Source organism: Pipistrellus kuhlii, unplaced genomic scaffold (assembly GCF_014108245.1).
Source record: "Pipistrellus kuhlii isolate mPipKuh1 unplaced genomic scaffold, mPipKuh1.p scaffold_m20_p_14, whole genome shotgun sequence".
NCBI classification, from domain to species: Eukaryota; Metazoa; Chordata; class Mammalia; order Chiroptera; family Vespertilionidae; genus Pipistrellus; species Pipistrellus kuhlii.
This window is the reverse complement of record NW_023425449.1, coordinates 42,227,242-42,254,333: the sequence shown is the minus strand read 5'-3', so window position 1 is coordinate 42,254,333 and position 27,092 is coordinate 42,227,242. Positions and strand designations below refer to the sequence as shown.

Genomic DNA, 27,092 nt, shown 5'->3' with positions numbered 1-27,092 from the left:
AGCTTCTCCAAATAAATGATCAACTTTAAGACAGAAATTAATCACGTCTTATTTTTCTTAATACTTCATAGAAGGAAAACCATATAAAGCACATTTTAAGTGTTTATAAAGCTTCAGCTTTGTGCATGTTACATTAGGCTAAGTGTTTTACCTCCTATTTGCATTGATGTTACTGTCACATGTTAGTTAGGCCAGATGATTGGGGGGAAAGCCTTAAAGATTATAATTGCTGTACAACTAAGATAAAATATTAAACTTTAATATTTTGGTAATGTGCATGAGTAATACATTAGAGATATATAATTGCTAACAAAATTTAAAATGAATATGAAATACTTCTATCAATGAAAAGCACGCTGGTGCCCAAAATAAGCTAGACTAGTTTCTAAGAAATCAACCGATGGGTTATAAAATCCAAAAACCTCATAAATCTCTGTAATTCCATACTCCCCATCCTCACAAATTAATGCCCATGTTCCTAAGCGGCTTTTAAAATAAAGAGTTGCTGGTAATATTAGCCTAAAGCACCCCCTAGTGGCAAAATAAAAACCAATCTGCATATAGTTTTACAGCCAAGCAAAACTATGTAATCAATGAATATCAACAGTAACATTTAATTGAAAAAAAGTTAAATGAGGCTCAAAATGAGTGTGGCTTTCATTAACTATTTTAATGACTCTCCACTGCTCTATCCAATAATTCAGTTGGGTGGAAAATCAGCCTATCTTCTCTCAGTAATAAAAATATACGTAACCCTATAAAATACCTACACCTGCAACGCAAACAGTTCTGCTCACCTCTTCTATTATTTTTTCCATTCCCTGAGCCTCTACTCATGGTAACAATATTCACTTCTAGCCTAAGGAAAATTGAGTAAAATCAAACATGTCTAATCTGATGTTCTCACTGGAGATAACTCTTGTTATAATTTTAAGCATGATGGTCTGAGGCTTAGACTCTAAGTATTCATCACAGATAAATATGTTTTCCATTTGACTGTGTGTTACCTAATTAGAAATACTCATAATGTATTTCAACCTGAACTTCACTAAATGTTTTCAATTGCTAGATTTTATTGGCTATGAAGAGAATGTTTCAGTGCCTTAATCTGTGACAGAACGTATTTACCTTTGAGGTCAAAACCACTTCAATAAAATAGTAATAATTTCTTTTGGCACACAAAAACTGACTTCCAAGATTCTCTTTGTATTTCTTTGTGTTTCTATCTTTGTACCTATGACTGGCTGAAAGATAAGACATCAATGAAAACTAAATAGCCATTTTTTTTGCTTCATGTCTTTATTGAATAGGTGCAAAAATGAAAACTTATTTGAAATATAACCCATAGAAGGAACAGGAGGCAACAGCAATTATAATCATCTTACTTTTTTCAGGCTAATAACTTCAAAAATAATGTGTAAGAAATTTTTTCTATTTTAATTTAAGCTTACAATCTTTTAAATTCCACCACTGGCAAATGCTTGTGAAAATAAATAAATGATGCATAGATCTAGGAAAATTTCTTCAAAACCAAACTAATGCATGACAAATCATTGTGAGAATTATATATGCAAGTAATATAAAAATGTATTTAAGTATTGTTGTAACACGTTTCATGATTCATGAAACACTTTTGACCAACATAACTGAGTAAAGACAACCAGAAATAAATTAATGAAAATTCAGGATTGAAACTGTAATGTAAGTAAAATGACAATTCCCATTACATTAAGTTTATATTCCCTGCCTGAATAAAAAGAACTAATGAATAAAATTATAAGGTATAAGCATAAATAAATTTCAGTGGAATTTATAAGCATGAATTTCTACATTGATCCTCATAGTTTAACAGAATCAAAACAAGAAGCTAGGAATTGCCTATAAAAGATTTGATTATATATTTATAATACAGTTGTTAGGCTTAATTCAACAGAAATTACTACTGAATCACTGAATATGGATGGCTACACAAGCAAAGAGATTTACTACTACATACGATGCTACTACACTGAGTGTGATAATGATTATATGATATATTTTAGCCAAAGGAAAGAAGTATAATTAAATTTTTGTGAATGCTTAATAACATGCCAGGTATGCATTAAAGCAATGTATTTTCAGAGGCTTTCTATTGTGATGAGAATGGTGTCTCAACATGAAAAACTAAAAAGAAAATGTGAGTAGGAAAAATTAGATATTCTCTTAACCTCATAACTACATCTAACTATACTTCAAAATTCAAATTCTGTTACCTGCATGCCCTCCACTGATAATTATTACCAAAATTATTACTTATTTGGTGAGGTGGTTTGTTTTAAAATCCACTAAAGTAATTTCTTCTACATTCTGATGCACAGAAATAAACATGAAAGAATTTGAAGAAAATTTTTGCATCTTTTGATTACATTTTCAAACTTTGCAAAAATGAAGTAGTAAATTAAAACTATTCCATATTCCCAGCCAGTTTGATGAAGTGGGTAGAGCCTCGGCCTGCGGACTGAAGGGTCCCAGATTCAATTTCAGTCAAGGCACATGCTTCAGATGCAGGCTGTTGGCCCTGGTTGGGATGTGCAGAAGGCAAACAACGAAGTATCTCTCTTACGTCAGTGTTTCTCTCTGTCTCTTCCCTCTCCTTTTAGTCTCTCTTTTTAAAAAATCAATGGAAAACTGGGTGAGGATTAAACATAATAATAATTAATAAAAATTATAATGAAACTATTCATTAGACTTTAGGTTATGGAAAAGAAAGAACTGAAATTTGAAGATGCAGACACAGGTAAAAATTTCAGTTATAACTAGAATAAGATTTGTATTTTTACCTTTGTGTCTTCAAAAAGGAAATTGCATAATTACATTTTGAGAGCATGAGTACAAATATTTAAATATTTACTCAGTACACTGAGTAAAGGGTAACACAGAACTTATGTCTTTTTTTTTAATTTTATAAAATTGTTGAGCACTACTGCAAAAATGACCTCACATAACTAATTGCAACTAAAAATATTCTCAATTCCAAAATTCCAAGCATCCCATCCAACTATCATGGATACTGTCTGAAAATAGGCACCAATGATCATCCTAACGCTTGAAGGGTTAAGCACTAGTTTGAGGATTTGTATATTATACTTAATGTGTTTTAACAACAACAGAAAAGGAATACTACCTAGGTTAATGATTCCACTTGAAATTATTTTCCAACAGATGAGTATTTTCTTGACTGGCACAGTTTGGAATAATAGGTATTTATTATATACAGTATATGTACACATATATACACACACACCACACACATTATATAGCAAGATTATGTTCCAAAAATTGCTGGAAAAGTATCAATTTTAGCACAAAATAACTAGAGGAGGAGCTCTGGCTGGAAGCAGTAACAGTCATCAAACTCTGGACTTGGCGCTCTCGTTTGGTGTTTGGTTCACAGAACTATTCTCCGAATGCCACATTCACAGCAAAACTTGGCCCATTCCACAGGGTACTTAGTCCCACACTCGTGGCAGAATTTGGGTAAGTGTCCAGATGAACCTCCTTCAAATCCTTTCATGTTTCCTCCATTGAGCGAAGACACACAGTCGCCGTCTGGCCTGGAGGAGCACAGAGAAAAGCTCACATCAGCCCGAAACTCCCTGGACCAGGGCTCACAGTAAGCTGACTAACATGCTGGCTTCATCTCACTTCTGGGTCAGATTAAGAAACACTATTTTATTTTTTAGAATTACAGATTTCTTTATTTGAATTATGTATCTAAGGTATCCCATTTGCCAGAAAGCATATGTTTGTTTTTAGAACTCTACTTCCATTCCAATCTACTCTCTGAAAAACAATCTTATCTCTGAAGAAACAAACTCTTTGTTATGAATTTTATCACTAACAATCAAGGTTCTAGTCTTTGGAATGCACCCAGCTGTTATTTACTGATGCATGGAAAAGAATAAAAACATATTTTGACCTTCCTTCTGCTTTTTGCTTTTACATTTCTAAATCTGTATTATCACAATGTCAAATTTTTATCTCCTTTCTATCTTCTTAAATTTTTATTTCATTTTCAGTTACATTTAACATACAATAAAATATTAGTTTCATGTGCACAACATAGTGGTTAGACATTGATGTAATTTACAAAGTGATCATCCCACTAAGTCTACTACCCATCTGACACCATAATTATTACACTACTAGAGGCCCAGTGCACAAAAAGTCATGGACTGGGGAAGGGGGCGGGCCCACAGCCCGGCCCGCCCCTTCTCACAGTCCAGGAACCCTAAGGGGATATCCTACCAACCGCTTATGCCCACTCCCCATCTCCTGAAGGAGCAGGCCTCAGCTGCAGTCTGGCCTCCCTCTGCAGGAGACCACCAGGCTGCTCAGGGGAAGGCGCCGCCCTCATCACCCAGCCGTGGCTGCCTGCCCTCAGCCTTGCAGCTGCTGCAGCTTTGTCCGGAAGAACATCCCAAAAGACGTTCGGCTGTCTGGTCTAATTAGCGTATTATGCTTTTATTATTATAGATTATTGACTACATTCCCTATGCTGTATTTTTTTAATCCCTGCCTGCTATCTTTACTAAAGTTACTTTTTCCTTTTCCCTCTCTTCTTTCTCATCCTATCTACTCTCTTCAATTAAATAAGGGTAGCAGGGTTCTAAATTTGCAATGTGAAATGTTCTGTTTTAGTAATATCTGTTCAAAGGAATTTATACATTAAATACAATTTCCTGCTTTCATATCCTCTTCTTAATCTGATCAGTGCCCAGGAAGTAATTTTTTTAGTTCTCTCAATCACTGTTGTTACTGCCTTTCGAAGAGTTTTGTGTCCCAAGCCCTGTATTTATGTGGTGTATGCACTTAAACAGTTGATTAATGTTCATGAATCGAGTTTTGCTGCTTTTGGAAAACTCCAGCATCCATTTAGAATGGTTTGAAATGGCCATAGTGCAGCTCAGATTGTTTTATTATTGACAGTATTACAGACAGATGTTCCCTATTTACCCCCTCAGCCCACTTTACCAAATGCCCGCCCCACCCCAGGCCTATTGTATGTGTCCACTGACTATGCATACATACATACATACATACATATATGTTATTCCCAGTCCCCCTCATCACCCTCCCCTCTGAGATCTATCAGTCAGTTCCATGCATCCTTGTCTCTGAACTTATTTTGTTCATTGATTCTACAAATAAGTGGGATCATGTGATACTTATCTGTTCCTGATAGACTTAATTTACTTAGCATAATACTCTCCAGGTCACTCCATGCTGTCACAAAGGGTAAGAGATCCTTTTTTAACAGCTGCATAGTATTCCATGGTATGTATGTACCACAGCATTTTTATCCACTCATCTGCTGATGGGCACTTAGGCTGTTTACAGATCTTAGCTAGCTATCTAATATACTACTGGTTGGAATGCAGTATATGCAAATAGACAGTACAGCAGAACAACCAAACAACCGGTCACTTTTACATGCACTGACCACCAGGGGGGTGAGCACGGAACATGGTGAGCGTCGGTTGCAGTGAGATGGTGGAGCAGGTGAGCGAGGATGCAGGACTAAGGTGGGGCATCGGTTGCTGTCATTGGGGCAAGCCTCTGGTGGCTACTGAAAATTCTTTGCTCCTGCACACGACGGTCCCACCCTATGCTTGCACCTGCTGCCAGTGCCAGACCTGCTTGCATCCATGCCGGCACTAGAGCTGCCACTCGCACCCTCTGCTGGCGTCTGGTGCCAGCCCCAATCGCTCGGCACTGTCAGCAGGTGCAAGTGGTGGCTGCTGGCCCCTATCACCCCTGAGGGCTTCTCCACCTCCCCCAGCTCCTGAAGGGCGATTATGCTTTTATTATTATAGATTATTGATTACATTCCCTATGCTGTATTTTTTTAATCCCTGCCTGCTATCTAACACCCGCTGATGGCACTGGCCCTGCTTGCACCGGCTGCTGGCAGCAGCCCCAGTTGCTCCATGCCATCAGCAGGTGAGTGGGGCTGGTGCCATCAGCACGTGGGAGCTGCAGCAGTGGGAGTGGGGCTGCTGGCAGACAGGGAACCGGGAGCCATGGCAGGAGGGGCCAGGCGGGGGAGCTGGAAGAGGGGCCACAGTTCCTTTCAAGGTGCACGAATTTATGCACTAGGCCCCTAGTTGTAAATAAAGCTGCTAAGAACATAGGGGTGCATGTATTCTTTGATTGGTGTTTTGGGGTTTCTTAGAATATATTCCCAGAAGTGGGATTGCTAGGTTAAATGGTAGTTACATTTTTAACTTTTTTGAGGAGAATCCAAACTGTTTTCCACAGAGGCTACCCCAGTCTGCATTCCAACTAGCAGTATATTAGGGTTCCTTTCCCTCCACATTCTCACCAGTACTTGATGTTTGTTGATTTATTGATGGCAGCTATTCTGGCAGGTGTGAGGTGATACCATAGTGTACTTTTAATTGATATCTCTCTGATGAATTGAGCATTTTTTCACATGTCTATTGGCCAATGGTATGTCCTCACTGGAAAAGTGTCTATTCCGGTCCAATGATGAGAGAGAATCATTGATTAGCTGCCTCCTGCACACCCCACACTGGGGATTGAGCAAGCAATCCAGGCATGTGCCCTGACTGGGAATTGAACCATGAACTCCTGTTTCATGGGTTAAGACTCAATCACTGAGCCATGCTGGCACAGCAGTCCATTGGATTTTTTAATTGGTTGTTTGCCTTTCTGGTGTTGAGTTGTATAAATTTTTTATAGATTTTGAAAATTAACTTTATATCAACTGTATCACTGGCAAAAATGTTCATACAGTGGGTTCCCTTTTTTTTAATTAAATAAATCTTTATTGCTCAGATTATTATAATTGTTTCTCCTTTCCCCCCCCCATAGTTCCCTTCCACCAGGTTCCCACCCTACCCTCTGCCCTTACCTCCCCACCCACCCCCGCATTGTCCTCATCCATAGGTGTACGATTTTAATCCAGTCTCTTCCTGCACCCCAACATTCCTTTCCCCCTAATAATTATCAATCCACTCCCTTTTTGTACCCCTGATTCTATTATATTCACCAGTTTATTCTGTTCCTGATTTTTAATTAACTTTATAGATTCACTTGTTGACATATATTTATTGATCATAATTTTTATCTTTACCTTTTCTTTCTTCTTTCCTCTTCTTAAAGAATACCTTTCAGCATTTCATATTAATACTGATTTGGTGGTGATGAACTCCTTTAGCTTTTTCTTATCTGTGACGCTATTTATCTGCCCTTTAATTCTGAATAACTTTGCTGGATAGAGTAATTTTGGTTGTAGGTTCTTGCTATTCATCACTTTGAATATTTCTTGCCACTACCATCTGGCTTGCATAGTTTCTGTTGAAATATTAGCTGATAGTCATATGGGTGCTCCCTTATAGGTAACTAACTATTTTTCTCTTGTTGCTTGTAAGATTCTCTCTTTGTCTTTTGCCCTTGGTATTTTTAATTATTATGTGTCTTGGTGTGGTCCTCTTTGGATTCCTTTTATTTGGGGTTCTGTGTGCTTCCTGGACTTATATGTCTATTTCTTTCCCCAGGTGGGGGAAGTTTTCTGATATTATTTCTTCAAATAGATTTTCAATATCTTGCTCTCTCTCTTCTTCTGGCACCCCCATAAATCTGATGTTGGTATGCTTGAAGTTGTCCCAGAGGCTTCTTAAACTATCTTCAACTTTCTGGATTCTCTTCTTACTTCTCCAGAAGAGTGTCCTTTGCCTCTTTGTATTCCAAATATTTAACTTGATTCTTGAGTTCCTCTAGTCTGCTGCTGGGTCTCTGTATAATATTTTTTATTTCAGTCAGTGTATGTTTAATTTATAGTTGGTCCTTTTTCATATCCTCGAGGGTCTCATTAAATTTATCAGCCTTTTCTAGGAAATTCTTGAAAAAACTTATAACCATGGTTTTGAATTCTATATCCAGTCTTTTGTTCTCCTCCATTTCTTTTGTTTGAGATCTCTTTTCCTTGTCTCGGCATTTTCACTGCTTCCCTGAGTTGGTAGGGTGGCTTTGTGTGCTTGGTGTCCTATATGGCCCAGTGGGTCAGCTTCCCCAGTTACCTGAGGTAGACACTCTTGGTGCTCCCCTTGGTGTACTGCGTGTACAGCCTTGTTGTAGTTAGGTCTTGCTTGTTAGTATCACTGGGAGGAATTGACCTATTGGCCTATTGGATGTGAGTATCAACTGTGTCTACACCAGGATACCTTCTGTATTGGAGGTAGTCTTATAGGATCAGACTTGCAAAACTGCAAAAGGCTCTGAGCTCAGCTTGGATGGGGCAGAGTCTCAGCGCTGAGCTACCAGTATTAGTTTCCTGTCAGTCCTGCCCTTGTGTGCGTGCTTCAGGCCTCTGTCTTCCATGGATCCCATGAGTTTCCGCCTGACAGTCCAGATTCCCCGTGTAAGAGTGTGGATGCCCCAGGGGCTCGCCCTAAACTGGGTTTCAGTGCTCAATGCAGTCAGATCTGGGGATTCAGGGCAGTTAGGAGCTTCTCACTCCTTCCTCTATGGAGAGGCTGCAGCGGTCAGACTTCTCTGCGCACACTCACTCACGCTCCGTGGCTCTTGGCTCTTCTGCATCTCCCAATCTGGTCAGACCTCTCTGCACACACTCGCTCACGTGCTGCAGCTCCTGGCTCTCCCATGTCTCCCAGCCTCTGAGACTCCGTGTGCCTTTCTCTATAGTCCAAACTCCACCCGTATGAGCCTGGGTCCACAGGGTTTCAGCCAGGGCTGGGGTTCAGTGCAGTTGGATCTGGGGTTCAATGCAGTCAGGGACTTCCTTTCCCCTCCCACCAGCCAGGCACTCGGCTGCCCTTCCTCTTTGCATGAGCGTCTCCCTACCTCAGCACTTTGCGGCTCCTGATCCGATCCATGAGCCTCTCTCCTTCTTTCTAGTTGTAAATTTCCTGCTCAGCCAGTTTTCCTGTGGTTTTGGATGATGTCCATTCTGTCTTTTAATTGTTATTTTGAAATTGTTGTGCGAGGCGGCAGCTTAGGCACTTACCTAGGCCGCCATCTTGGTTCCTTTGGGTTTCCTTTTCTCTTTGTTGATGGTTTCTTTGGCTGTGCAGAAGCTTTTTACTTTGACATAATCCCATCTATATATATAAAAGCCAAAGCGACCGAAAAACTAAACAACCAATTGACCGGTCGCTTTGATGGGCACTTACCACCAGGAGGCAGACAACGCAGGAGCTGCTGGTGGTCAGTGCACTTTTACAGCGGGAGTGCCACTCAGCAAGCTTACCAAGCAGTGGCGGCAGCAGGCACAGCAGGGCAGGAATGAGTGGAGTGGCGCAGGCTCCTCCCTGGCTGCCTGCAGCTTCACATACTACTTTGGGTAGTATGGACATTTTAATAATGTTTACTCTTCCTATTCCTGAACATAGTACATGCTTCCACTTGTTTGTATCCTCCTCTATTTCTTTTTTCAGTACAGGTCTTTTACCTCCTTGGTTAAGTTTATTCCTAGGTTTCTTTTTGTTGTTGCAATGGTATATGAAATTGTTTAGTTTCCCTTTCTGAGAGCTCATTTTTTATGTATAAAAATGTCATGAGTTTCTGGATGTTAATTTTGTATCCTGCTGCTTTGCCAAATTCATTTATTAAACCTAATAGTTTTTTGGTGGAGTCTTTAAAGTGTTCTATGTACATAAAAAAATATCATATTTCTATGAATAATAACATAATAATAGTTCCTCCTTTCCAATTTGGATGCCTTTATTTTTTCTTCTTGTCAGATTGCTGTGGCTAGGAATTCCAGTACTATATTGTATAGGAGTATGAAAACAGACATTCCTCTCTTCTTCCCAATCTTAAGGGAAATGCTTTTGGTTTCTGTCCATTGAAAATAATGTTGCCCAACCAGTGTGCTCAGTGGTTGAACATCGACCTATGAAACAGGAGGCCACAGATCAGTTCCCTGGTCAGGGCACATACTCAGATTGTGGCTCAGTCCCCAAGAGGATACATGTAAGAGGCAGATAATTAATGATTCTCCCTTATCATTGATGTTTCTCTCTCTCCCTCTTCTCTCTGAAATCAATAAAGATATATATTTTTTTAAAAACTTATAAGACATTTAAAAAAAAAAAGAAAAATGATTGGCTGTAGGTTTATCATATATGGTCTTTATTATGCTGAGCTATGATCCCTAAATTCCCAATTTGCTGAGTTTTTATCATAAATGGGTGCTGGACTTTATCCAATGCTTTTTCTGTATCTATTGATATGATCATGTGACTGTTATCCTTCATTTATTTATGTGATCTATCACATTAATCAATTTGTGAATACGGTATCAGCCATGCATCCCCAAGATAAACCCTAAGATAATATATTGCTGGATCCTGTTTGCTAATATTTTGTTAAGGGTTTTAGCATCTGTGTTCATCAGGGATATTAGCTTGGTAATTTTTTTTTTTTGTAGTGTCTATCTAGTTTGGGAATTATAATAATGCTGGCATCATAAACAAAAGCTTGGAAGTCTTCCTTCCCCTTGAATTTTTTGGAATAGTTTGAGGAAATAGGTGCTTTTCTTTGAATGTTTGGTAAAACTTGCCTGTGAAGCCATCCAGTTTAGGACTCGTTTGCTAGGAGGTTTTTTTATTATTATTATTACTGCTTCAATTTCATTAGTTGTCTATTTAGGTTTTCTGATCCTTCCTGACTTATAGAAGATTGTATATTTCTAGGAATTGGTCCATTTTGTCCAAATTGTACAGTTTGTTGACATATACAATAGTTGTTCATAGTATTTTCTTACAATTCTTTGTATTTCTGTGATGTCAGTAGTTACTTCACCTCTCTCATTTCTGATTTATTGGGGACCTCTCCCATTGTTTCTTGATGAGACTGGCTAAAGATTCACCAATTTGTTTACCATTTTAACGAACCAGCACTTGGTTACACTGATTTGTAGGGATGTTATTTTTTTAGTTTCTATACCATTTATTTCTGCTCTGATATTTATTATTTCCTTCTACTTACTCTGGGATTGTCTTATTTTTTTCTAATAATTTTTTTAACTAGTAGCCCAGTGCACGAAATTTGTGCATGGTGGAGGGTGTTCCTCAGCATGGCCTGTACCCTCTCCAATCTGGGACCTCTAAGGGGATTTCCAACTGCCGATTTAGGCCTGATCCCTCCTGCCGACCTGCTCACCCTCAACTGCCCTCCCCTCATGACCTGATCACCCCTAACCACTTCTGCCTCAGCTCCGCTACCTTGGCTTTGGCCAGAAGGACATCCAGAAGGTCTCCCGGTCTAATTAGCATATTACCCTTTTATAAGTATAGATGATAGGGTAAGATTGTTTATGGAAGATTTTTCTTGTTTCTTGAGTTAGTCTTGTAATGCCATGAACTTCCCTCTCAGGACTACTTTCCCTGTGTCCCATAGATTTTGAGTTGTTATATGTTTTTTCATTTGTTATCAATAACTTTTTTATTTCTTCCTTAAACTCATTGGTAACTCATTCATTGTTAATACTATACTATTTGGTTTCCATGTATTTGAATGTTTTTGAGTGTTTTTACTGTAGTGATTTATAGTTTCATGCCATTGTGATCCAAGAAGATGCTTGGTATGATTTCAATCTTCTTGGACTTGTTGAGACTTATTTTGTCTCCTATCATGTGGTCTATCTTTGAGAACGTTCCATGTGCACTTGAAAAGAATGAATATTCTGCTGCTTTGGAGTGAAAAGTCCTATAAATATCAACTAAATCCACCTTATCTAGTGTGTAAAGTCGCTATTTCCTTACTTTTTTTTTTCTGGAAGATCTACCCTGTGGGGTGTTAAAGTCCCCTAATATGACTGAATTGCTATATATCTCTCCTAAGAGTCCTTTAAGAGGTTTTTTAAACGTATTTAGGTGCCCCTATTTTGGGTGTATATATGTTTATAAGGTTATATCCTGTTGTTGGATTGTATTATGTATTTTTCCTTTAGTATTATATAGTGACCCTCATTGTCTCTCAATATAGCCTTTATTTTAAAGTCTATTATCCTATATAATAAAAATGTAGTATGCAAATTGTCCATTCAACCAGGAGGTGGTCCAGGAGTTCGACCAGGCGGTGGGGCCGGCCAGGGGAAGGGAGGGAGTAACAGTCAGCCACCAGCAGCCGCTAGGGACTGAGTTAGATATAAGTATTGCTATCCCAGCTTATTTCATTTCCATTTGCATAAAAAGTTTTTCATGCCTTCACTTTCATTCTGTGTAACACTTTTGTTCTGAGGTGGGTATCTTGTAGACAGTGTATCAATCTATAGGTCATGCTTTATCCATTCAGCCACCCTGTCTTTTGGAGTATTTAACCTATTTACATTTATGGTTATTATTTATTGCCATTTTTGTTCCTCATGCCCATGTTCCTCTTTCTATCCTTCCCCGCTTTCCCTCCAGACCTTCTCCTCTATCCCCTCCTCCTCCTTTCTCACCTATAATATTTCTGTTGAGAAACCAGCTGACAACTTTATGCAAGGTCCTTATAGTCTCTTGCTGCCCTTAAGATTTCTCTTTGTCTTAACGTTTGCCATTTTAATTATGATGTGTCTTGCTGTGCGTCTCTGTGTGCTTTGGAACCTGTGTGGCTTTTACCTTCACCAGGTTCCACTAGGTTTCTGTCATTATTTCTTCAAACAGGTTCTCTGTCCCTTGCTCACTTTCTTTACTCTCTCAGGTTACCCCTAAGGTGTGAGTGCTACATTTCATATTGTCTCAAAGTTTCCATAAACTAGCCTTGTGCTTTTTAATTATTTTTTTTCTTTTTACTGCTGATTTTTTTTCTACCTGGTCTTCTGATACACTGATTTAATCCTCCATGTCCTTTAATCTATTGTGTATTCTTTCCAGTGTATTTTTATTTCAGCTATGTCATTCTTCATTTCCAGCTGGTTGTTCTTCATGGTTTCTATGTCCTTTTCCACATTGTTAAGCATTCTTAAAACCATTACTTTGAACTCTTTGTAACAAATTGCTTGCCTCCATTTCATTTAGCTCTTTTCCTGGAGATTCCTACTGTTCTTTCATTTGGGGCTTGTTTCTTTATTTCCCCATTTTTGTTGTTTCTTCATGCTTATTTCCATGCATTAAATAGTACTGCTATGATTCACAGTCCTGGTGGGATTTTGCTCTGATGCTGTCCAAATCTGGCCTCTTGGTATTCCAATCCAGGGCCTCTCAGAAGGTTCTGTGGTACAAGTTAATTGCTGGAAACCAAATCAGTTTCACTGAAAAAGAGATGTTGACAGGAAGCCAGGAAGGCTGGTCAACAACCTTAATTGCTCTAACCTTTAGTTGAGATTTTGTTAGCTGGAGCAGAATCTACCTTGTCCATGAAAGTTTCTGTTATTTCCTGCCTAAGAGCTACATGTAAATTTCTGTTTATGTTGCTTAAGATGTTTCCCCCAAAGCCTCAATAAAAGGGGATGGCAGGGCCAGCGAGGGAGTAGTTCTCCCACTAGAGTTGGACTACCGCCTGGCCCCCCAAATCGCCAAATTGAATTTCTTCAAGTCTCTTTTCATTTGTGTGCGGCCCTTCTCCAGAACCTGAACCCTGAATTGGAACTCTTTCTACGCGGGCCGTGAAAGAGAGTCCTATAGTTAATGCCAGTCGCTGAAGCTTCCTGGCCCTCAGCAATCTGATTGAAGCCTAGCAGGATGGAGCTCCAAGAAGTCCCATGGGTGGAGGCTCCATAGCCCAGAGGCTGGGTCTGCCTCTGGTCTCGCACCTTGAATGTCTCTGTTCACAGCTGCTCTCCCTTCCCCCATACAACTGGCTCTGTGGGGTATCCTGGACCTGGCCAGGGTGGTTTAAATAGACTTGCATTGGGGTGGGTGCCCACAGTATGTAGGGCTGGGACAGACATTTCCTCTCCTTCCAAGGTCTGCACTGGCTGAACTCACCCCAGAGACAAGGTCACAATAACTCATCTATGCCTGGCTCCCTGGCACCCCCGCCCCGCCACACCAATTAGGAGGGCATAAAATAAAATAGAATAAAATCAACCCAGCTTTCAGCACATCTGGCCCCACTGATTGGGGCCTCCACCCATGTTCCTACCAGGCCCAATGTCCAAGTCCTCGGTGCCATCAGACCTAGCCATAGAATAGCGGTGCAGACTTCCAGGATGGGGAACACCCAGCTGCTCTGCAGGTTGGGGGATGTGACTGCCTGTCAGCTTGAGTTGGGCTAGATCAATTCTTTTTGCCACGCCACAGTCCAGCCCTCTTCTGGCTCTCTCCTCACGGTTCTTCCCTAGAATCAAGGGCTCCTCACATTCACTTCCGGGTGTACCTCTGCTGGCCCAGGTCTTGGCCACATGGCCCCTCCCATAGACACAGATCTGAGTGGACTTCCCTGGCTGGTGTTGTAATAAAGAAATCACTCTTTGTCTGGGATGGTGCGATCTAAAATTCCCAGGTAAACCGAATCCCCACTGATTCCCACTGCCTGGTGCTAGACAGGCTCCCCTTCCCTCCTCTGTTGCTCTGGATTGGGGAATCCTGTATGAGGCTGAAAACCCACACTCCCAGGGGCCAGAGGCTCCAAAGCTACACTTCCTCAGGCTTCCCCGCCACGCAGTTGCACAAGTTGGCTCAACCTCTGTGTCTCCTGTCCTTTCTCCTGTCCGTTCCCTGCCTGCAATCCTTCAGATCAGCTACATTCAGCTGACTTTCAAGCTGAACACAGCAGTTTATCCACAAATCCAGTGTGGGGTTGGGAGCAAGTAGATGGAGCCTCCAGCTACTCTGCAGCCTCTTAGAATCCCGATCTCTTTTAGTAAATATTAAAATTTTAAATGTTTTCTTTGGCATTGTATTTGTCCCAAGAAAATGTCTTTAAATCTATCCTCTAATTCACTTCTCTCTTCTTTCATTGTGACTTATCTACAATTTAAACCATCTTTTGAGTCTTTATTGAGTTCTATTTAGTTCTTTTGCACAGATGTTCACTATGTGACAGTATATTGTCACTGTTAATGATTCCAATGCCCTCTCTTATTCCTTTACATACTTTAAGCAGGCTTATTTTATAAGTCAATGTTTGATGATTTCAATATTCAAATAATAGGTACGTAGACTTATTAATTTTTTTCTCACTAGTGATTGATTGCTAGTTTGTACAATTTGGGATTTCTCTGTATGTCTTGTAAGTCAAAACTGTGTGCTTACGTTTATTTACCTGTGAGAACCAGAAAGCCTGGATAAAGAGCATTTCACACCAGATAATTTGCCTTCCTTATACAGGCTCTGAGCTACTAAACCAAAGTTATTTTTCTAGTTAAGAATTTCTTAGAACTTCCTTTATATTTTTGCCCCTTACTTTTCTGAGAGCTCAGTACCTTTCTTTTATGGTACCTTTATGTACTTTGCCTTAAAATTTTCTGGAATAAGTTGGGATGTCTATTAAAAAAATCTATAATTAAGACAAAGAAAATATCTATAATTGGGACAGGTTAGAAAGGGAAGTACATGAATAATCACAACCTGAGCAGAGGAGTTTACATGTATTAAAATGCTGCTAAAAATTACAATAGCAGTGGTTTAAAGAATCTATATTCACTTTGTGGAGATAAAAAAATAACCATGTTGCAGTTAAAGACAAAGACATGAAAAACACCAATTAATCCAGTGGAACCAAATAAACTATTCTTGAGCATTTATAACAATAATTCTAACTACAAAGTATAGGTCAATATTATTTATGTCCAACTATTTCTTTAGCATATAAATTAAAAGCCAGATTAAATAAAAAGCAAAGGAAAAATCAGATTTTCTATCAAAGCCTGACACATATTTTTGTATATGGTCCTTGGAAAACCACACTTATTTCATTTTTATTTTGGTTATTAAAATACCAGAGCTAAACATACCTGGCTATGTAACTCTCACCATATGTTTTTCTCTTGCTTGTAAGGACACCTGAGGCAGGATTTCGTGCCAAATTAGGTGGTGTGGAATTTCGAGGTTTGATGTTAGTGCTAGAAAGGGAAAAACGTGGCAATGAAAAAATATTGAATAATAATCATTTATTTCTCAAATTGCTATTTGCATGATTAGAAAAATAATGAGAAACTGTAGACAGGTTAAATCAAAAGATTAAAATTATTTTAAAATGCAAAACAATAGTAGTTAAAACTAAAGATAAACCAAAGCATTCTGCATTTACTAACATTCTCTTGATGATCTATAAAATCAATTAAAATATGTATATATGCTTTACATGAAATGTTTAAGTTAATCATTCTGAAAATCTCTAAGTTATCTATAGTTTAATATTGACAGTTCCCTTAAAATAAAGATGCGGTTAAATGTCTACAAATAATAGTTATGTAATATATTAAGCATATGAGATATGATTAAAAAATAAATAACTACCCACTTTAAACATTAGCTAGCTATTTTAAAAAGTAATATTTAATTTATGAAAGTCCATTGTGAGAAATATCTACTCAAATAAATGGGTTAATTGAATTTTCCCTTTAAAAACTTAACTTCACTAACTACACAGTCTAGGCTATCAGTCAGTAGTGAGAAAATTTTGGTTAGGACACCCTTGACTCCCTGAGACTTCAGGAATCCAAGGAAAATTAGAGATCGTATGACAGTTAATGGTGAAAGGACACGCTCTGGGATGCAGATGAATCTGTATTCAAATCCCAACTGCTACAACCAACTTTGTTAAGGTGGTCAACCTCTCGGAGACCAAAATGGGATCATCCTCATTTATCTTATTGGATGTTACATGACATAAACTGCAATTTACCTGAGCATTTAGCAATGCTACTGCTGATAATACTATTATTATTACTATGGCTATTGCTGCTACTACAAATTCACATTTATGTAATGGTGCGTACTGTATTTCTATTGCCATATTTCTAATTATCTTCTTATAAATAAGTGTATTTATATATACCTTATTAAATGTATTTAATCCTCAGAATACCCCTATGCTGTAGGTAGAATTAATAACTGCACTTTACAAATGTGACAACTTAGGCAAAGAGTGGCTAAGTAACTTACCAAAGTGGCATAGCCAAGTGCATTGCTGAAGCAGTGGCTAGATGTTCAGTAAAGTATTAGTTCCCACCCCCTCTTTAGAGATTTACCGAATCTTTTCATTTCAGAGATAAGCATTGTTATAATATATAAACAAGCAGAATGATTTTCAAATTTCCTTTAGATAGAAAGTTCTTAAATTTTGGCTAAAATTCTTCCTTGTCTACTTATATAGTAAAGTTGAAGAGAATTTCCTAAAATTTCAAATAGCTACCATGAAAATAATATAGGTAATACATCTACTATTTCTCAAAGAACACTACATGCTAAATACAATACATATGTAACTTTATTTAATCTTTACAAAAATCTTCAATTATTCCCATTTTAAAGTTGAAGAAATTCATAGGCAAAGAAATTAAATAATTTGCACAATGATTACATGATTAACTTGAATTTAGGTATTACAAAACTTATGTTTAATATGCAATGTTGTCATTCAGAGAGAAGCTGCTTTGAATAGTTACTTTAAATTACTTCTAAACTTCAACAAAAATCAGCTTTCACCTTGGTACACAGATGACATCGATGACATCATACGGCCCTCAAATAGTCACTGCAAGTCCATCTCTGAGGTGTATTCTATTCTGCTATTAGATTGCCCCTCTAGGGATGCTGCAGAACTGCTACTGTGCCTTTTTAGGAATTTAATTTCTAAAAAATCATTGCCAATAAATGGCAATTCCTCCAGTGGGAGTCGTAAGAGAAATAGAAAGGACGCATTTTTTTATACTTTGGCTCTGAAAACAAGTCTTGTAAAAAATTCTATCACTTCCATATAATGTGTGCATGAGATATACAGGTAATACAAATCCACTTCTGCGAGCACACGCACAAGAACACACACACACTCACACACACAAGTTCACCATATCAATGATTTAAAGTTATTTAAATAATTAGGAAAAAATTAGAGAAAAAATAAGATTCTAAATAATAACCGCCACATTAAATGCCAATCATGTATTTTTGGTAACATCTGAAAGGCAGAATCTGAATGTTAAGAACCATCCTCAGATTCTGGGAAGAACTATCTCAATCAGCACTTGACACATGTTGCCCAGCCTCACATGGTCAAATCAGCTGGCTATATCCAGTTCCAGCAGTTATGAAGGAAGGTTTAATTTTGGAATTGCACTCAATCTAGCTAGTCAGTGTTTCTTCAAGATTTGCTTCAGCGCCTACAGATAGCAGTAGTACGAAGAAAACTGGTTTAGGGCAGATTCTTCCTTCTAGAGTTTATCATTAACTGCTTAAAGGTAACTCAAGGATGCTGGCTGCTAATATCTTCAAGGCATCCTCCATCTTTATTTCATTGTATATCTAAATGTATTACTTTTCATATCTGGTAAGAGAATATATGATAGTAGACCTTGGTTTAAAAGTTACCTAAGTGAACCCTATCTAATAACATATTTTTCAACTTTAATGAGTAATTTATTAGGCCCTAATTTCATAATGTTAAAATGAGAGGGCTAGACTTGTATCGGAGCCCAAACTAGTAACCCTTGAAGGCTACGTGGAAGAGTTTCAAAGTGTCTTTCACATCCTTTTCCTGTTTTATGTGAAATTCATAACCATCTAACAAAAAGACTGAGGTCCCTACATGAAATGTTCTCTAAAATCGTTTTTTCAGGCCTTAGCTGGTTTGGCTCAGTGGATAGAGCATCAGTCTGTGGACTGAAAGGTCCTGGGTTCAATTCTAGCCAAAGGTACAAGCCTGATTGCAGGCTCATCCCCAGTAGAGGGCGTGCAGGAGGCAGCCAATCAATGATTCTCTCTCATGGTTGATGTTTCTATTTCTCTCTCCCTCTCCATTCCTCTCTGAAATCAATAAAAATATATTTGAAAAATAAAACGATAAAATCATTTTTCTGCCTTTTTATAACAATTCCTATTTAACTCAAAGATAATCTAGTAATTTATTATATACATGGCATAATATTCCCTATATTCTTCTTTTCAAAAATATTACTCCTACAAAAAAATAACTACTGAAGGTAGTAACTACTTTTTCAACCTCTATAAATTAAATTAAAAAGTAATGGAATAAAATGTATGCTCTAAAACAGCTTTAGAACAATAGAAATGTTCACCAAAAATCAAGCTGTTTAAAGTCCTATATTTATCACTCTGTGTCTTAAAAATCATTAAAATAAGATTTTTTTTTAAGTATAGGTATGTACAAGTTTACAGTAATCAGTATAAAAAGCTTTTAAGGAAATATCTGAAATAGATTAACCAAACTGAGTTACAAATACTTACTTGTAAATGGGTAATAACTCATGTCTTTTGATGGCACTGTCTGATTTTGTGTCACTGTCATACAACCTTTGCACATGTCTTCCAGTTCGAAGTGGAGGGCCTAACTTGTCCATTTTACTATTAAAATATATAAAGGTGTACCCATAAGGAGATTGCTATGTTTGTTTCTTTATATAAATTTTTTAAAGGCATTATTCTGGTTCATCAGAATCCAACCCCCTAGTTCTTAGTTATCTGACTGCCAGGTAGGGATTAACGTGACATCTTCAGATATCGATAGATCACACAATGCCCAGGAGTAGATATAAAAATCTGACCATGCAGGCCACCTTGCCAGTTTTGATGACTAGCCAAAGAAATGCCACATTTGTGCACAGCAGGGCAATGAAATTAATGAAGACGATTAAGACAACTGTTTCAAGCAATTGAATAATGACACGTGAAAACGTAAAGTGGCCTGACCAATGTGGCTCAGTGGTTAAGCGTCAATCTATGAACCAGGTCACAGCTCTATCCCCAGTAGGAGGTGGCTGATCAATGATTCTTTCTCATCAATGATGTTTCTATCTCTCTCTTCCTTTCTTAAATAATATATATACATTTTTTTTAAAGAAAAATGTGGCCATGCCAGAAATGCAAAGGGTCCCCATCTATTGTAGAAGGCAGTAGAGGAATTGCTGGTTTGTAGATATTTCATTGTTTTACATCAACCAAATAACCGAATAGTGTACTATCACCAACCAATCTGCATCATAGTAGGGAACAGGGGAAATTATGAAATTAGGAGAACTACCTTAAATGCCCACTGAATAACACCTCACTGCTTATTAACTTTAAAAGTACACTCTTTTTAAGGAATACTTGTTTGCTCATTCATTCTTCCATATATTCACTGACAGTACAAATCCTGAGCACCTATATGTGTCAGGCACTGTGCTACATTCTGGGGATATCATGGTAAGAGAGATTTGATGCTTGTTCTTATAAAGTTTTGTGTCTGAAAAAAAAATAATAATCTCTTCATTTTTCTAGATTATAAGGGTCTCTAAGGAGGGATATATTTTATCGATTTTTATGTTCTTTTACTATCCTGTACTTAGGAAAAATATTAATACTCTGATATTAATACTCTGCAGGTGGTGATGTTTACATTACTTAAAACATTTTAAAGTTTTTTTAAAAATGTCTTCATTAAATATATATTAAACAAAATTTCTAAAATATTGGAGATTAACTTTGAAGGTCTATTTTATTTGTGAAAGATGATTGGAAAAGTTACCTATTTAGAATTTAAACTAACAAATCAGAATTTTCTTTGAATTGTTTAACAATTATCAAAACATTAGTGTTCAGTTATTTTAACAAACTGTGTCTGAATTTAAAATAAGGAATAAAATATTTTATTTTATTTCTCAGAATAAAGTTATAAAAATTAAAATGTAGAAAAGTTTAAATTGTATTTTTAAGTCAGATTCCTCTATTATAAAAACTACTCAGCTCTTACATATGATATAACCAAGTTCAATTTCAGGAAGGAGAGGTATAAAATATAATAAAAATCTAGAGGTAATGATAATTAATGGAAATATTCCACATATAAGATGATGGCCAGTATTTTAAGAGCAATCAGTTGGATTAAAGTCTTTAAATTCCTTTTGATAATATCACCGTTTTTCTACATATAAGATGATTGCCTAATGGAAATGCAGGTTCCCATGATGATTTATCATGTCATATACCTGTTATAAATTCAACTCAATTGATCTACTTATTTATCTACATATATATATATATTTATATATATTGATCTACTTATTTATCTACATATATATATATTTGTAGATAAATAAGTAGATCAATATGTTTGTGTGTGTGTATGTGTATGTATATACATAAACACACAATTAAAATGTTACTTAGGCTAAATGCGTTAGTCTTAAACAAAAAATCATGTAAACTTACGTTCTGCTATAATTTGCTACTTACACTATGTTCATATCAAGGTATAACCAGACAAAAACTAAATTTATAAATTTCAATAATATAATAAAAATATTACCTATATATGTATACATACAAATGTTATATGTAATTTATATTTACAATAATTATATATAAATATCTATAATAATAAAAGCATAATATGCTAAAGGTCCTTCTGGATGACCTTCTGGATGAAGCCAGGCTGCGAGAGAAGCCCAGGTCCTGGGAGCCAGAGGGAAGCTGGTGCCAGCAGCCGAGGGAAGGAAGGCCTACTCTTGCACGAATTTTGTGCATGGGCCTCTAGTATACATATAAAATCTTACTTACACATATATTTTTAAATACTAATAAAAATCAATATTGGGATAATTAATAAATTTTTAAAATACTAGTTTATAAAAGAACTTTCAAATACTTAAATATTTCCCTAATGTACCCAGATCTAGGATATAAAAGACATTCCTCATGTACCATCTTCATATTTATTTTGGTGTAAACACTTCCTTACTCCTATTCCCTTTTCTATCAAACCTCCTATTTCTGTGCCTCTACCTCCAGTAGCACTGGAGATGTTAAAGAAGCAACAAGATAAAGGGAATTTGAAAAGAAATAAAAATCTTTGCAAAAGTGGTGATATTACCAAAGGGAATTTAAAGACTTCAATCCAACTGACTGTTCTTTGGTGGAAGTTTTCTCTGTCTTTCCTGGTCTTGCAAACCATCTGTTAAGACAGTGAATAATATGAGTATAGAAAGCAGTAAGTCTGTATCTATTACATGTTTTCCCTTGATCTTAAGAGCCTTAGATGTTTCAAGTTATGGAAAAAAAAAATGCACTTTTGCTGATTTTCATATTGAATTTATACATCATCTATTTCTGAGGTGACTTGGAGAATTAATAAATGTTGGGAAAATACAATGACAAATCTACTTTATGATATATTATATATATATATATATTTTTTTTTAATTATTTACAAAGTTTGAGGAATATAATTTCAATCATCTGATAGTATCCCACTATGGAACTAACAATCTGAATATTTTTTTTTTTTTTTTTTTTTTTTTTTTTAATATATTTTATTGATTTTGTCCAGAGAGGAAGGGAGAGAGATAGAGAGCTAGAAACATCGATGAGAGAGAGTCATCGATCAGCTGCCTCTTGCACACCCCCTACTGGGGATATGCCCGCAGCCAAGGTACATGCCCTTGACCGGAATCGAACCCGGGTCCCTCAGTCCCCAAGCCGACGCTCTATCCACTGAGCCAAACCGGTCTTGGCACAATCTGAATATTTTTAGAGTGCTTCAATGCCATTTTCGTTTAAATGCTCCAGTTCACTAATGGCAATTATCTTACAACCAAGATCTGCAAGAAATTAAGGCAGGAATAAATCCATTCCGCAGTAAAAGCAGTCTTGCTGCTGCTAAGGAAAACAAAGGAGGATTTTGAAGCGAACGAAGCACTCCCATATAGCAGGCATTTTGGCAATCTGATCATGTAACTTAACACAGGATTTCAATCTCATATGACATGTCCTTAAATTGGCATCTAGATTTAGTCAGAATTGATATGAAAGTATATTTTCAATCACTCACTGTTCTTTCTATTCAACCATCAAAAAGTATTGGATTAATAAAGGTTAAAAAAGTTTTGTGTTTGATATACAGAATCCTAATCTATAGCCAAAGTTCCTGGAGAGCCATACTGACTTTTTTAAATAAAAAAAAAAAAAAAAAAAAAAACAGTTCCATCTTTGGGTGTAAATGAAGAATACTTAAAAAGACCTATCTTCAAATTATAAATATCTAATGCTTACAATCATTTACTTATTCTAACCTTCAAATTATAAATATCTACTACCTACAATCATTTACTTATTCTAAGGTAGGGGTGGCCAACTTTTCCTGCAAAAGGTAGCAGCCAGTAGTTAGGCTTAGCGGGTTAGACAGTCTCTCCCACAAGTGCTCCACTGTGCCATCGGAGCAGGAAGGTAATGCAAATGTACTTAAAAACTAGGCATTTATTTCTTACTATTGTCAATATAAAGTATGAAAATCCAAATTCAACTTTTGTATTAAGAAATGTTTCTTATACACATTCTGTTGTTTCAGGGTAAATTTCTGCTTTTCACAGTAACAGAAGTAAAGCTTTGAAATTTGATATTTTAGCTACTGAAAATTATCAGATAGACATCTATTTAAGCTGGTAATTAACCATTAAGAAAACACAGTTCTCAAGGCAAGACTATGAACTCTGTGACAGAATTCAAATGTGGCAATATTTATTTTGAAGCTCTGCATTTCATAATACTTCTCAAATTCTAGATTAAGGAAAATTTTCTTTTGGGTGTATGCTTTGCTTAAAAAAACTGTTAAAATTGGTTGATCAACAGGTTGTCGAGAAGTTAATTAGCAAACAGAATTTGTCTGTGGTTTGACTCAAATATAAGCTAAATATTACAGATCATTGGTATCCATAAAAAGCTGAACAGAGCAAACTCTGTATATACATAGGCTTAAAATAATTCCAAGTCACTGAAACTATTTTACTAACCTCAGAAGATGCCTAATTTCTTAAACATTTCAGCTAGCCAGGTGTCTTAATTACTTTAACTCTGTCCTGAATCACCTGTGTCACTGGAATAGTTGCCGTACAAACTTTATGTCATTATTCCATCAGTACTGGCACCATGATTCTGTGATATGCCAACAGGTTGACAAATAAGGGATCTAATTTATGAATTCGTTACTTTTTTATTTACTTGTCAAAAACGTGTGTGCCTAAATGCCAGGCATTGTCCAATACTTTGTGGTTATAACTGCAAGCAATGCAGACACACAGAGCTGTGATCAAAGGTTATGATCTGGCATGAACAGATCGTACCTCAATAATTCTAAAAAGGGAATGAAGCCTGCCACTCAACAGGAGCCACGGATGGTTCTGTGAAATATATGTGATATGGTTGGTTATGTTCCAGTTCATATAGTAATATATTAGCCAGAAGCAAACACCACAGCTCTCTTCCCAGTATCTAAAGGCACTCCTGTAACATGTAAGGATCATATATAAATGGACAATTGGGATTTGAATAATTATGTTTGACAGTTTAATATGATGTGAGAGAACCAGAAATGTTAACTCTTCGTCGTATTATAAGCGGTACATAACATAAAATGTGTGCTCACAATCTTTGCTTGTCAGTAAAACATTTTCTCCAAAGGATGATGTAAATGCTGATCAGATTTTCTTAGGTCAGTTGTCATGATCTAAGCCGAGTCACAGGTGAGGTCCGAGTGAGACAGAAAGGAGATAGGCACAAAGGCAAAGGCATAAAGCTATTTAGTGGCAAAGTTGGGCCCAGAAGCCTCGTTCTCTAATTCAAAGTCAGCGTCCCTTTCGGTTATACCAGCCAGCTTCACTCGCCCTATTTAAGGATACAGGGTGTCAGTGCAACTCACTATTGCCAAATGATTAAATTACCAGCATGACAGGAGAGGTCCTGAAAATACCAGCTTTTAATTCATAATCACATTCAAACGAAACTACAAATAATACTACAAACAAAAACTATACTGAGGCCAGTTTGGCTCAGTGGATAGAATGTTGGCCTGCAGTCTGAAGGGTCCCAGGTTCGATTCCAGTTAAGGGCATGTGCTTTGGTTGCGGGCACATCCCCAGGAGGGGATGTGCAGGAGGCAGCTGATCGATGATTCTCTCTCATCGATGTTTCTAACTCTCTCTCCCTTTCTCTTCCTCTCTGTAAAAAATCAATAGAATATATTTAAAAAAAAAAAAACTATAAACTAACATGGAAGGTAATTCTTTGTGATGTAGTTAGAAAGGCTTTGTAAATTAAAACACATATAGCTATGTCTATACTTTATTTATTAAACACATATAGCTATGTCTATACTTGATTTATCAGTAGAGAAGCAAGAAAAAAAATCAGTTTTATCACTGTAAGCTGAGAACCTTTTACTTTTCAACTACCTGTTCTACTGATAACCTCTCTCTTTCTTAAGGATAGCATGTCTCTTCTTTTTGGAAGCACAACAAAAAGGAAAAAACATTTAACTAATCAGATGTTAGTACATTGTTCTTCTTTTCCTACAAAAGAAGTTAAATTCCTTTTAGTTCTTGCACTTTCTGCATAATCTAAATTAGAACACAAAAGGCAATTATTCTCATTTTATATTTACCCTGATATGCCAGTATATTTCCTACATAAAAACTAAAGTGATAACCTATATCTGAAAGTAATATGGGCTATATTTCCTCTATCAACTTTATCAGCATTTCTAAAGATATAGACATCATCTTGCATGTTTATGAACATATGGTAATCCTTAACTTTCTGACATCAAAATGGAAGAAAGTGAGGTTAGTGGACTGCCAGGCCTGAATTAAAACTAATTAAAATATCTAGTGTTATCAATAATTTCCCCCAGGAACATAATTGTTCAAAGCTTACTTATGCTACTTTACTGAAAATCATGTTTATAAAACTGTAGAAAAATAAAAAGTATTTAGTATTAAATAAAATGAAAAGAATCAACCATTTTTACTATTTCAGCATATTTGGTCTTTTTTTGTCTACATCTATTTTTCTACTTTCTATCATAGCAAACATGGAGTTTGTATATTACATTTCACTCATGTTATAGCAGAATCGGTTTATTAAGATTTATATATTTGTTTATGGTTGCATAATATCCCTTTGTTAACTTAAAACATCTGCTCTTCAAACAAAGCTAGACACATTTAGGTGGTTTTATATTTTTTACATGGTAATAAAAACATGAAAAAAGACCAATGTTTAGAGCTAAAGAGACCTTGATCTGTACCCTGCTTCTAACTTTTAACAGCTGTGCAGCTTTGAACAAAGTACTTTCCTTCTCGAGCCCTCTCATGATACAGCAGTAGGGTGATTTTAATAAAAATGTGTGTAAAATGTCTAGCACAGTGCCTGATACATAATTCTTACTAAATCATGATTACTACAAAAAATCTTCCATATTTCAAATTATTTCCTTAGCTAGATTCCCCGAGTAAAATTATTCAATCAAATATAGAAATACTTTAGAAGTATTCAAACTTCTTGATAAATGTTAGGCAGATTTCCTTCCAATGGGAGTATACTAATTTAGAGCCTCGCCAGCAATGAGTGTGGTCCTGAGCAGCAATATTAACAGACAAGTGAACTTAGAAAAAAAATTAAGGTTAATGAAAAAGCCAATTATCTAAACAAAATAAAACCTTAGTATTTATACATATATGTCATTAATGAATTAGGTTCAATGTCAACCTACCCTGCATGAGGGGCTGCTATCCCTTTATGCGAGGGAGATAAGGTCTGAAGTTTGTTTCCCAGTGAGCTGCTAACTGAAGACACTTTACCTGAAGAGACACCTTACAATAGAAAGGTATTAGTTTTAATGAAACTCTGGGGGGGAAATCACATAAATTAGCATCTGACAAAAAAAATAATGGATTACTGGTAATAAATCTAAACTTGTTATCAACTAAGAATTATTTTTCTTTAAAAAATGAAATTTCCAGGGAACATCTAGTATCCTTCATTTCTAATTTCCATACTTCTTATAATTTACATACAAATAAAAGTACACTTCAGTGGTCAATATTGTCTTCTAACCATTAAACATTTGTATATTAAGGACAATTATCCGGTTCAGAGCAGTATAGGTTGAAATGAGGAAAAAATAGTCACAGAATCAAAAAAAAA

General features: G+C 36.6%; 1 protein-coding gene across 2 annotated transcripts in view; it reads right to left on the bottom strand.

Moving 5' to 3' along the window:
• Window positions 1-1,280: 1,280 nt before the first annotated feature.
• ZC2HC1A (zinc finger C2HC-type containing 1A) overlaps window positions 1,281-27,092 on the bottom strand; it is a 54,387-nt gene continuing 28,575 nt past the window's right edge. The window contains exons 7-10 of one of the 2 annotated variants that reach the window (XM_036437285.2): window positions 26,659-26,758; window positions 19,365-19,481; window positions 15,911-16,018; window positions 1,281-3,593 (exon numbers count right to left, since the gene is read on the bottom strand). In XM_036437285.2, the coding sequence (XP_036293178.1) occupies window positions 3,428-3,593; window positions 15,911-16,018; window positions 19,365-19,481; window positions 26,659-26,758 (491 nt within the window). In that variant the 3' untranslated portion in view covers window positions 1,281-3,427. The remainder of the gene's footprint in view (window positions 3,594-15,910; window positions 16,019-19,364; window positions 19,482-26,658; window positions 26,759-27,092) is intronic. The other variant, XM_036437286.2, reaches the window with a different exon arrangement.